Below are 13,325 nucleotides of genomic sequence, written 5' to 3'. Positions count from 1 at the left end.
CGGAAGGCTTTTGCAACATTGCACGAAATACGTGGAACAGCTCTCAAATCAAACGCCATTCCAGTTGGCTTAGGTTGTTGCATTAGAACTCGGGTTGTTGCCAGCTCTGTTATTAGGCAGAGTGAGGCAGCTGCCTCCAAGCCCTAAATGCTGGTCGATGGGGCTGTGAAGGCCTCCCTTCCACCCAGCTTTCCCAAATAAGCCACTAAATTTTAATCAAGGTCCCTCAGAGACAGTATCTCTCTCACCAAGACTGAAGCCAATATCAACCACGAGTCGGTCCAGTCACCTTTTGCAAATGAAATAGAGTAAGGGAGGAACCAGCCTCCTCTTTGCCTCAGGCAACACTCCTGTCGCAGTTGGGCAGGGTCTGAACACAACTCAACGGCTGCAATCCTGTTCCACAGCTAGGCCTGCATAACTGGAAGCTGTGGAAGCTGTAAAGAAAATCCAAGGTAGATTAATACCCGCTTCTACAGGTATTAATGCCAATTTGAACACAGCCAGGGATATTTTGGAGGTGCAAGAGATGCACAGAAAAACAGAAAAATGAACCACATTGTTCCAGGGCTTGGCTTAAAAGAAACATCTTTCATTCAAAAGTAATTCATGCTATTTTAGCAGTATCCAAATACAAAGGGGGAAATCACCAAGAGATATGGAAAGGAACACACACACACACAAAAGGGGCTGATTTTTTTTTACAAATGGTCAGAAAACTGCTATTTCTTTCAAATTTTTATTCATCCCTTAAATGTATAGGCTGACTTTCAAACTAAAATTCTGGCGTAACACCCAACACAGGGAAACTAACAACATTAAAAGGAATACAATAGAGTCGCAGCCTACATTTCCAGAACTATGCATCAAACAATAGCATTAAATTCCAGTGAATTTGGTTGGACAGGACATAAAACAGCAGAATTCCGACCGCAGCAAGCCTCTAAATCAAATTTTGTGGTCTGAAATTCCAAACATCAACAACTTTCAATGATAATAATGGAAAAGAAAGCAGATGCATAACAATGCATGTGAAACTTTGCATTAGCAGAGAAAACTATTATAAGCATACCCTCCGTAATGTCTAAACTACATAAGACATTGGAAACAGTGCTTAGTGTATTTTTTTTTAAAAAACCCACCCTGAAACCTTCCAAAATGAATCACCTCCCAAAGTAAATCTATTCCAGATTTCTAAAGCAAGAGCAAATTTTACAAGATTGGTTCTAATTCCATGTCAATTTTGGTCTGCATTTTCCCCTCAAATGAACTCTTTGGACATGGACAATGGGACTCGGCTCTCTCGTATTACATTTCAAACAGACACACACACACACAGGGAGAAACCACCCAGACTTAACAAAAGAAAGACATTAAGTCACAAGGGGAGAAGGGGGGGTGTTAAAATCTTTTCCTTTTGCTAAAGGGAGCGGTTACTACTTCCTGCCGCCTCTCTCTCTCTCTCTCTCTCTCTCTCTCTCACTCTCACTCTCTCTCTCTCTCTCTCTCACACACACACACACACACACACACACACACACACACACACACACACACACACACACACACACACACACACACACACACACACCGTTCAGCAGCCAAAACCAGAAAGGCAGCACTCAAGTATGTACCATGATTTTTGCAGGTTTACTGAACAGGGCATGCCATTTCCACCTGAGTACTGTAACTGGTTTTAAAATGCAAATGATTGGAATGTTTGTTTCATCCAGCAATTTCAGAAAGCAACATAGACCATCAATTACAGTACGTTGTTTACAGAGCCTATTGTAAAAAGACACCCAAATAGATGAACAGGGTTTTTCTTATTGCAAAAAATAGACCACTCGCATCATAAACACACAGGCCAGCACCGCACAGTAAAATGTTGCATTCAGAAAGGCCGTCTTCCTAGGGGTGTCCACATTTTGCTGGCCACCTGTCACACACTCCAAGTGCTCAACCAACCATGCAACTCTGAGCATGTGATCGGCATCCGGCAAGATCATACACACCATTCCCATTACTGTTGGTGCATGTTCCTCAAGGTCAACAGGATTCCAGCATTGGAGTTTAAAGAACTATTTTCCCCAACTTGGATCCCGGTGCTACTGACTACAACTTCCATCACTGCCAACCATTAGCTATGCTATCTGGGGATAATGGGCGTTGTAAGCAACCACATCTGAAGCTGGGGGAGATCGTTAAAGAGGAAAGTCAGCATTCCAGAATTTGATAATTTTGATATTTATTTCTTGCAGGGGGTGGGGGCAGAAGGAAGCACAAGAACCCAAACCTGTAAGGTCACTTTGAAAAAAGCAATATTCAAGTACACAGAATAATAGTGCAATAACGTGGGTATTGAAATTCCAAGCTATACTTTTTTTAATGCTTCTAGTCCATGTCATCGAGTGTGAATAAAGACTAATGACTCAAACTGCAGTTTTCTTACTCACCTATGCACCTAGAGCCATCTGGAGATGTGTAAAATCCAGAAGGACATTTGCAAAAGTAACTTCCAACTGTGTTAGAACATTCTCCTGCCTCACAGATACCAAGGATGGTGCTGCATTCATCAATATCTACAGAGTTTAAAAAAAAAAAAACAAGAGAGAGAAGATAGTTGGGTAATCTTAATATGACAGCATCAAAATATCAGTGCTATTCAGAAGATATATATTAGTATACAAATATCTATGGTCAGTTAAAATTACGGCCATCAATATTCACAGCTCCATACATGTAAACATCTCTAGGGAAGACTCATGTCAAACTTCAGACAATGAGCACAAAGCTTTTCCGCATCAACAAGTAGCGAAGGAGAGGTCCCACAGGCCTGAAGCTGGGGAAATGGGGAGGCTTTCACCTCAGAGGACAGGGGTCATGACGCTGATCACCATTTCCACAATCTCCAAGTAGCTTTCCATTCTGGCCACGGATCTTTTGATGTGGCCATTAAGCTGGTGATCCCTGATCAGCAAACCCTAACCATAGATCAAAGATCAGCTGCTGATAGAGCTGGAATCAAATGAAGGTTCAAGTGTCTCACGTCTGAGAAATCAGACAGGCAAAGGAACAGTGTGTTTGAGACTTGAAGTGCAAAAAAAAAAAAGATACACTCGTTTGTGAATGACAGAAGGTGAGAGAGGCTCCTGCTGTGGCCACCACACACCCTCCACACTTAAGGAATTTCCTCTCGTCATAAGAGAGAGTTCTCTATAAGACATGACTGCGTCCTCCGAGTTCCCTGGGATATAGAAGTGGAAAAGGTAAATAAATTATTCCAGAAAATGAATTTTCATGTGGGAAATGAAATTGTGGTGAAAGGCAATCAAAAGGCCACAGTCACCCTTCCACACTGAATGCCACCGTTACAAACAGATTCCAAAGAACGAGCTGATGAGGCTGTCGTGATGTGAATGAGAAAGTAACCACATTATGACAGCGCCCACACAAGAATTCTTGTGGTGATGTGCTGTTAAATCACCTCTGACTTATGGAGACCTAAGTAGTGTTTTCAAGGGATGTGAAATATTTAGTTTCCAGGAGGATTGGGACCCAGATCTCGTGAGTCCTGAATCCTCGTCTTCCCACTCTGTCCACTACTACATCATGCTGGCTTTCCCAATTCAAGAAACAAAACTAATAAAATGACATCACCTTTTTAAATAGACATACTTGTCTCAAGTCACGAATGTCTGGAAAGCCGTATTTACTGCTACATCAATGAAACTGGAGCACTTAAAACCAGGACAATAGTATTTATATTAATGCTGACCCCAATGTAAGCACTGAAATGCTGTTTGGGTTAGGATTGGTCCTGGTATAAAGTCTCTGAATAAAGCTTTAAATAAGGCCCACCCCTCTATAAACAGAGACATTACTAACTTGAAGGTAAACATTGGGGAATTTGAGTCAGAATATATTTCAACCTAACCTAACAGCAACTGTGACCCTCCTCATTCCTCATTAATCAGGCCTCAGTTCATACATAACTAGGTCGTTCCTCCTAGAGGTTTCCTCTTTTTGTGGCTGAGATGCTGGAGATAGCTATCGTTTCCCCATGAAGCCCTCCTGACAGGAAGCAAAGGAATTTTGATTGAGGCGAAGTGTGGTTGGAAAGCACCCCAACTTCTGAAGATGGGGCAAGCAATATAACCCTACAACCGCCATATTTCAATGGCTCAAAACACTGTTTTATTTTACGATTTGTTTAATGATGATTCCACAAGATCATAGGATCGTAGACTCATGGAGTTGGAAGGAGTCTATAAGGCCGCTGAGTCTAACTTGCTCCTCAATGCAAGAATCCAGGTCAAAGTATATTTGGCAGGTGATTGTCTACACTTTTTCTTGAATGCCTCCAGCACTGGAGCATTCCCCACCTCCATTGTTGTACTGCTCTAACAATTAGGAAGAGGGTTTTTTTTCTGATAATCAACCAAAATCTGGCTTCCAGTCACTTTTTATATCACATCATGTTGTGCATTTTAACCAGTGCTCAGTTTTTAATTTTGCTGTGAATCTCCATTAACTTTGGAAGAGAAGTAGACCTCCAATGGCTGAAATCCTATTAGGTATATCCGTGAACGCAACACTTTTGTTGATGCAAGCACTATGGGGCGGTATATAAGCAGCATGCTTTGCTTTTGCTTTGCTTTGCTTTAACTGACTTAAGTTACAAAATCAGCACAGACGTTAGCTCCATTCACAGCAAATAATGTCTACCTACTTTGCAGCTTTAGATAGTTTGTCTACAAAAGTTATGGTATTTGTGTTGTACATCTAGGATTTGGGGCCATAAATGAAATATTCATGTTCTACTCTCCATAGCAGGTGTCTTTTCAAGCATAAAGCAGGACTTGTCAGCCTGCTCAGACTATAAAATTTCTCGAAGCTTTTAAAAACTGCTTCAGCGTATTCTGAAACTACATTTCTACCTGCTGAATATCTTATGAGTGGAGCATTAGCTGAGAAAGGTATAAATTGCCTTATTGAACAAATGACTCTTCATTGCTGTCATAACATGCAAATTTCCTAGTAAGAGTTTTCAAACAGAACTTCCATTCATTCCAACTGAAGCTTGGGTACAACATGTACTTCTCTAATGCAGTGGGTCGTTCCCTATAAGATTTAGCCCATGAGAAGGCAAATATAGCTACAGTGATATTTGCACAGTTTGTGACGTGTAGGACTTCAGTCCTGCAACCATGAATGCTGTCATGAAATTTCCACGCTCAGCATCTTCCTTACTCTCTGTATTCTGTCAGCGCCATCCGCAAACCCATTAAACAAGAGAGTGCAGATTTAAGTGGATATGTATCAATGGAGCGAGACTGTCCTAAGCCAGTTTAAGTCATTTCAGAGCTGAGCTGCCTCTGAACACGGCCTTCAGACCGAAACACTTTCAGTGACGCCTCAGCAGTGAGCCACGTCCGCCCTGAACTGTCCCTATGCCAGCAAGACTGGCGAACCATGTGATTTGTGTCTGGAGCAAATTCTTTGCAAATTGGCTTACATAAGACAAAATAAAAAAATGACTAAGTAGTTGTGCAAAGATCATTACTTTAGCAAACTCTCTGATTTTTGTCTGCTATGAGGCAGACCGATTTACACGGTCTTAAAAAGGCCTTACTGTACAACTTTAAAAGGGGTTATATGCTTTCTGCCTTACGCAGAGTTCCAAGGTATAGTCATGAATGACGTTGCTACTGAGAAAGGAGAATTTATTTTCCTTCGTCTTCCCAAACCAAGCTATTGAAACATATGTAAAGGGGTGAATTGGCCATCGTGATGAATAAGCTGCAAAGCACAGCCGCTGACGATGTCCTTTTATAGGGCAAAGGAGTAAGGTGAGATCTGTTAAGTACCTACCAGAATTTTCAAAGAGAAGAAAGTGGGAAGAAGCTGGAGTAAGACTGAAGTTGTTTGTGAATAGTAAAATGTATGGATGAGGAGAGAAAGGGGAGAAATTTCCATTTGCATGGGCTTGCTTTCAGCTACTCATGATGGCCAAGATGAAAACGGGCCAGTGAGTATGCAAAATATGTTTCACCAGAGTTCCCCACTCCTTTTGCCATCTTTCCATCCAGTTCTGAAACAAAATATTGGCTGCTTTTCACTAGTGGTAGAAAAAAAAAAGACCTGCTAAATTCCTCATTCTTGTTGCTTTAGGCTGTTTCCACACAACAAGGCATCTTAATGAGGAATTTTAAAGCCCACAGTTTCCTCATGTCTAGCTGAGAGCAAGTCAAAAAGCTATTCCTCCCTTCCATCATGGTCTCTGTGAGTTGCACAAAATGCCTTTAGGGACCGTTCCCTTTGAGAAGCATGCACACACTGAAAGCACAGACTGGCCAATTGTTAACTAAGACTTGAGCAACCCATCCTTGGCTTCAGATTCTTGAACAAAGCAGCCATCAGCCTAGTTTTGGGTAATTTTGTTATTCAGCTTCTGAGCAATTTGTGCAATTTTGCACAACCACCCTTTTTTGTGAAAAGGCATTGTTCTTGCCATTGCAAAGCTATGAGGAGTGCCCGGAGATTCACTGTCATCCTTGCCACAAGGAGAACATGCTTCATCCTCAGATGAGACAAGAAGACAAATAAGTACTGCCATTTCCAATATCATATATGGCTTTAATGAGTTACTAAGATACAAAGTGATAAATTGATGTGCTGATTCACTCAGTCCTGCTTAGCTGCTTATGCAAGCAGGAAAACCAACCAGATATTGATACCTTATTAATAGGTACTAACCCCAAAAAACAGATTAATGTACACAAACATGAGAAGATCCATAAGCCCCTTAACAAAGCCTGATCGGAACTAGGTCATAATAAATTATAAACCAAATACTGTACAGATGTAACTCTTGGCTCTCAATGCCTATTGTCTCCCCACTTGTGTGGGAGGCAAACTGTGTACACCAGTATGAGGTTTGCATGCAGTGCTTTAATAAGTCAGGAATTCTGGACACAAGAATGGTTACTACAAACCCTTATGATCTTTTAATTCATTCTAACCCGCTGTTCCAGATCTAAAAATCTAGGTTTTTTTATGCAAACAGAGATGGAACACAGCTATTTAAATGTCACGGAGAGCTAGGAATGCGACAGGTTTTAGGCACAGAGAGGCATAAAATTCACAGATACACTTTTGTGCAATTAATAGGAGCAATAATCAGATGTCTGTTAGGAAAGAAGTGCCAAAATATTGAAAACACCCTTTCATTTGAGGGCGAGAACCTTTTCCTGCTTTCCATATGAAAGTTCTAAAAGGACTTACCATCGCATTTTTGTGTCACTTCATTAAATTTATGTCCAGCTGGGCATTTGCACTCAAAAGATCCAACAGTATTAATGCAATTTCCCCCTTGACAGATCCCAGGGATGGCCTGGCACTCGTCCACATCTATCATGCAAGAAACCCAACAAAAACAAAACCCACAGAACTGTTAACAATTGGCCTGCATAAAAATTACAAACAAATAGAGAGATGTGCCCTTTAATTAAATATATCCTGTTAAAAACAAGGCAAACCAATTCCGGCCATTGTTATATTTAAGTTTATTACAGCAAAGGATATGGGATGTAGATCCATTTCAGCAACCCAGACCCTAGGGTACAGCATATTATGGGCACTTCCATCCCTCCACGTTTGCCAAGGATAATAAAACCCAATGTCAAATGTAAGGCACTGGACAACTGTACATTTTGTACTCTTGTTTTAAAGATGCTTGAGTTCAAACATAAAAAATACACAAGTGATGATTTCAATTTACAGAAGGTGTATTACCAGCTTCTCTGTAAAGAACACAAAATTGGGACCTAAACTATTTCTGATTGCCGTGTGTATGTGTATGTGTGTGCATGAGAGAGGGAGAGAAGGAGATGTGAATTTCCTGTACCACCTTCTAAAAAAGCTTGGGTGTGTTTCATCTGCACAAAAGCTCTCACACTGAGCCTGGGAGCCTTGAATGGGGTGCCTAGGCCATAAACCCACCACACGTCTTAAATTGAAACGTCTTCCTCCTCCAGCAACACGAAGCCCAAGATTGTTCTTCATACCATGAGATCATTAAAAGCCTAGTGACCTGCTAGCGATCCTGCCAGGACCATAAGTTTGGTGTGACTATGGGAAAACAGGATGCTGGATGGACTACATGAATGTTTGGTGTGTGCTCTGTTTACATTCCCCCAATACAGGGGTGGGGAACCACATATATTCTTCAGTTCATCACTGGCCCCTTCAGAGGCAGTTGGTGAACCTTTTCTTACACTGTGTGTGTTCTGTGCGGTCAAGTCAGACCAACTGACAGGGACCCTAATAGGGGTTTCAAGGTAAGTGAGATATTTAAGGAGTGGCTTTGCCAATTCCGCTCCCCCAGTAGGTTTGAATGGCCATGTGGGGGATTCGAACCCTGTTCTTCAGAGTCCTAGTCCACCACTTTATCTAGTATACCATACTTGGAATACTTTCTTACCTTAAATGCCTTCTTTTAAAAAAGCATCTATTTCATTTAGCCGGCTTTAATTAAGACTCGTCCTTTTCAGCTGAGTGCTTTCAGCCAACATGAACGCTTGTTTCAAGACGTTAAATCTGATGGTGGCCCATCAGGTTTTGCCAAAACCAAAACCAAACCAGATCCTCGCAGTAGCGTTGCCACACTGTAGTGTTTTGAGGCAGAATGACAATCATTCAACAATCCCCTCCTTATAAAATAGCCAAAACGTGGAACACATGTTGGTGTGTGTAAAATATTTGATTGGGAAATGTTCTCCAAATACTGTACTGGAGTTTACTCGGTTTAGATAGAGGGCTGTGCTAATTTCAGACACGGGAAGGTCAGAACGTGACCAAATAAATTGTATACAAGTAGCCTGGGCAGTTTATAGAGGTACTGCAGCTGTTTAAAAAGACATGAGAAAGAGCTTAGGTTTTGCTTGATGATAACCCAAATTTCTAAAACATGGGAATGCTCAGATTCGCTCCAGGAGTTCTGGATTAACCAAATCAGCCTTAGGTTCATACTCTGTGTTTCCTCAAGGCCCACTAACTACTGTTATCTCACTAGGCAAAATTTTAGAGAAGGCCTAAAACAAATTCTTGCAGAGATGCAATCCTGGGAATATAAAATCTACACCAGTTCAGCGTGTAACCGTTGCCCTCACTCACTTTTCCCTTCTCCCCGCCAGACAGCTACACAATAAAGGAATTTATACAGCTGGAAGTAGTAGAATGAAAGCCAAAAAGCAATGTAAGAGTGCACAATGTTAAGGCACGCTCAATGTAAGCAACATCTTGGCAGACGTTACGATTCAAAATCAAATGTAAATGCAATTCAATTTCTATACTGCATAAAATATGGGGCCGGCAGCTTTGAGCAACCTAACCTTCAGATTGTTATATGGATCTCCTTTAAACAAATAATAACAAGCCATAATGGTAAAATGAAACTCGGAGTGTTAAACCTAGTTTCAGTGCAACTGGAGCAGAGCTATTTCAATCGATGGGTCTTAGATTAGTAATGATCAGATTGCAATGGATCTACATTAGTTGGGAATGAAAACTGGAGCTCCAAATTTCATCACAGACTCGCTGTTTCTTAGCGCACTTTCTTTTCTGCACAGGGACTTCTCTCCCCCCCCCCCCCCCGGGAAGAAATTCATTAACTTTTCTGCTGATATCTTTCAGGTTTTACAGATTCCTCCAGGTAAATAGTAAAGGAGGAAGAAATAAATTGGAGATTTCTCCCACCCACCCACCCTCCCTGCATCTTCCTCAGTGCGATGCTGACACATAGCTTTGGATTGCAAGTTTTGAATTCCATCGTGATTCGCCTGCTAGCAAAATTTCAGGAGCTTCCTGGCGCTTCCTACCTTGACAGGCTCCTGTGCGTATGTTCGGAATGAAACCCCGGCGGCATGGATGGGGCTGAGCCGGACACATCTCACAGGGGTGGCCCCACGCTCTCCCGACGGTCGCACAACAGAGGGTTTTCGTGCAGACGATTCCGCTGAGCTGCCCCTGACACATCTGGTTGGTGATCATCGTGAAACATGGGCCTGTCCTGTAATCTAGAGCACAACAAGAAAGTGTCAGTGTTAAAACAGGCATGAAGTCATATACAAGAATCAAGACACCAGCATGAAGAATACACTTTCTCCACCCTGCCCCATTCAAAGGCAGATGGGATGAGCAGAGCTTTTAATTCAGTCCCTGCTAATCTCATACAGTGGTATGGAATCAAGCAGGATTCTCCGGTCAGCAGCTTCCCATTCCTTGAGGTTCAAAGGCCAAAATCTGGGACCGTGGGTGTCAAGGGCATTGCAGAAGGTGGACCTTTGTGCAACTGTTGTGTGTGTATGCAAATGAAAGTGAACAGACAATGTCAGCTTCCTCATCTACCTCCAAAACCCCTATGCATGCAATACCCTAACACCTTGAGTCTGTGATTCTGGGCACCAGCTGGGAGCAGAGAAAAAGTGAGCACTTGGGCATTAAAGTGATGACATACAATCAAAATTAAAATCTCTCCTCCACCCACACTTCCAGCCATGAGATTTGTCCTCCTCTCTCCCCTGGGGGAAACCCAGCGGGGCGCAGGTGTTCTCTCCATCTTTGGCCAGAACCCGGAGACCTGAAGCACTAGAAGCAAGTGTGCGGGACACTGAACGCCTTCATTGTATAACATGCTTAGCCTAGTAAGTAATATCTCCAGGTCACAACAGTTAAGTGTTAGGAGCAGAACAAGCGTAGTATTTTCCCTGCCAGGGCACCAAAGCAGACCTTTGGGGCTGCACCTTACCAAGGAGTTATTTCAGCTCCGTTGTCAACGGCACAAGGCACCAGCCCTACCCAGGGGGCTCTGGGCGAACGCTTGTTAGTAGCTAAATTGGAGAGCATGTGGAACACGTCTACTTCGGTTTGTTTATGGTAAGACAAACTATTTATCCAAGAGACAAAATTAAACCGGGACATTAATAAAATACCCACTAGTATTTTGTTCTGTTCCTCCACAGCAACAAGAAAACAGTAGAATTTCCAAATCAATCTCTTGCACGCACGAACACACACACACACACACACACACACACACACACACACACACACACACACACACACACACACACACATATACACCGGGTGCCTCACGTGAAGGGTTTGAGAAATAAAGGGTCTGTCCTAAAAGTTTTCCCTGATTCGGGATGTGAAAGCCAAAGGACGAAGGTTCTTCTCTCGAATCTTCAGGTCCCAAATTCTAGTCTGTTGCCACAAAGGACACTGAGCGAAACCTACCTCTTTGACAGTAACATCGGCTTGACAGACATATCATGAAGGAAAAAAAAAAACAAAGCATGGTGATGCTTTTGGGAATCAGCAGATTTATTTTGGTGTGATCTTTCCACCCAGACATATTCGCAGATATACAAAAGCTCATCCCAAAATAAATCTGTTGGCCTTAAAGGCTTTTTGTTTTTAGAATATGCCCTAAAACAGGCTAACATGGTTGCCTCTTTGAACTCTATAGGGCACATCCGGTTGCCAGATTATTCATCACACGTACCTTGTGAGGCACACATTGAAAATGTCTTGCAATCACCTGAAGTGTTTATTCACTACTGACCAATCAGAAAATGAAGCAACCTGATTTGTAATCAATGAGAAATGTGAAAAAGGTTCTACTCTGACACTCAAATGTCTTTCAGCTCTTAAGCAGCTGCTTTTTCTAATGTCGAGCTCTCTGTAATGTGTAGTTTGACCCATGGAGTTCACAACCATGGATCTGTTATAATGTTGGCATGAATTCTCTGTGACTGCAGTGTGCTTTAAGGCAATGGGTTTCCCTTCTGTCAATAAAAGAGGAAGTGGGAGTAGACTGTTTTAATGGGAAGGCCACTTATACATATCTGTACTTTTTAATTTACAGTACACTTATCATGCCCACTTGATCCAGGATTCTAGAATCCAAAAATTCCCACAGATTTTGGAGTGACCACACCAGTCCCATTGAGTTACACCACGTGGATATGCATACATGTAGTTCTCATCTAAGTGCATTATGCCCACCTGAACTAATTACAACGATCGGCGGTCCACATCGGAACAAAATATTCACAAAAACCATTTCATGTTATTTACTGCTACAAGTCTTAAAATTTATCAAAATAGATTGGTGATGCACATAAGAGTCTCAACATTACAGACTGAAGAAGTATTTTTCACATTAACTGCAGAGAGCAGAGAAAGTCACTGGGAAAGATTGCTGAACTTCAGACCGTTGGCAGTGTTTAAAAATTAAATTAGGCACAGCCCTAATGAACAATGACCCTCCCACATTGATACATGGAATGGTTTGAGTGATAAAAATGTCCTAGTAACGATCTTTAGGATTGCTCTTTAAGCCGGTTAATGCTTGCAGCTCTAAAAGGATTAATAAAAACTAATAAATTCACTGTGCTGCATTCCCAACCGTTGGCAGAGCAAAGAACCATCATACTTCTAGAAATATGGCACATTCTTCATAGCTGTTTGCACTCCCGAATCTCCAAATGACAGCCAACACATTTGCATAACAAAATACCCATAAGGGCAGAGGTGTGACAAGTTTCAAGTTAGCAACGCAGAAATTAACCTTCCTCTGAGATGCAAAGAAGAACAAGAAGGTGGGAAAAATAAGTAAGAGAAATTAAAGCTATGATTTCCAGGCCAATTAAGAAAAGTCGCAGAAGAAATATAGGTTTTGCAACACCTCAAAACAACTAAAAGACCTGAGTGTGTGTTTGCCCTAATCTTCTGTTCTTTAATAGTATGCGCTTAGGTGTCACTTCTGAGTTCCTGAGGGTCATCTTTAGGCATCAGGAACAGCGAGGGAGGACTGGCCGATGTAAGGCAGTTAAAAGGAAACTAGAATTTATATATACCTAATTGGGTCTTCCTTCCTAAACACTCCTGGCAAGATAAATCCAATCCTTGTGACCCTTCCCAGCATTACACACTTCCTGCATGGAATCAATTAGGTTCAGCTACGCAGCAGCCCATCAGAACTCCGGCCCTTTTGCAAACAGTGCTTCCTACAATTATCTGTCAGTACATTAAACAAAGCAATGCCGTTAATTTTCACTTCCTTAGGATGCTGAAATAGCCAATGGCAATTCATACAGAAAAATCTCAACATTCAAGCCTTCAACACCACTGGACCAAAAAAACAACAACCACCCAACCCCAAGCATATAAAAAAAGTACTCCAAGCTGCAAATTTGGTGTGAAAAAATTGTGCATTCTTTCTCCCATATGTTCTTGCTGTTTTCCAAGAGCGGATC

At 41.9% G+C, this 13,325-nt stretch overlaps 1 protein-coding gene across 4 annotated transcripts in view; it reads right to left on the bottom strand.

Moving 5' to 3' along the window:
* Positions 1–13,325, bottom strand: part of FBN1 (fibrillin 1) — a 146,038-nt gene that overhangs the window by 82,431 nt on the left and 50,282 nt on the right. For all 4 annotated transcript variants that reach the window (XR_013538980.1, XM_072982080.2, XM_072982083.2 and 1 more), the window contains 3 exons: positions 9,882–10,079; positions 7,288–7,413; positions 2,457–2,582 (listed from right to left, as the gene is read on the bottom strand). Coding sequence is in view for 3 of the 4 variants with exons in the window: in XM_072982080.2 (XP_072838181.2) it covers positions 2,457–2,582; positions 7,288–7,413; positions 9,882–10,079 (450 nt within the window). In the remaining variant the exon portion in view is untranslated. The remainder of the gene's footprint in view (positions 1–2,456; positions 2,583–7,287; positions 7,414–9,881; positions 10,080–13,325) is intronic.

Source organism: Pogona vitticeps, chromosome 12 (genome assembly GCF_051106095.1).
Source record: "Pogona vitticeps strain Pit_001003342236 chromosome 12, PviZW2.1, whole genome shotgun sequence".
NCBI lineage: Eukaryota > Metazoa > Chordata > Lepidosauria > Squamata > Agamidae > Pogona > Pogona vitticeps.
This window is presented reverse-complemented; position numbering and strand designations above follow the sequence as displayed.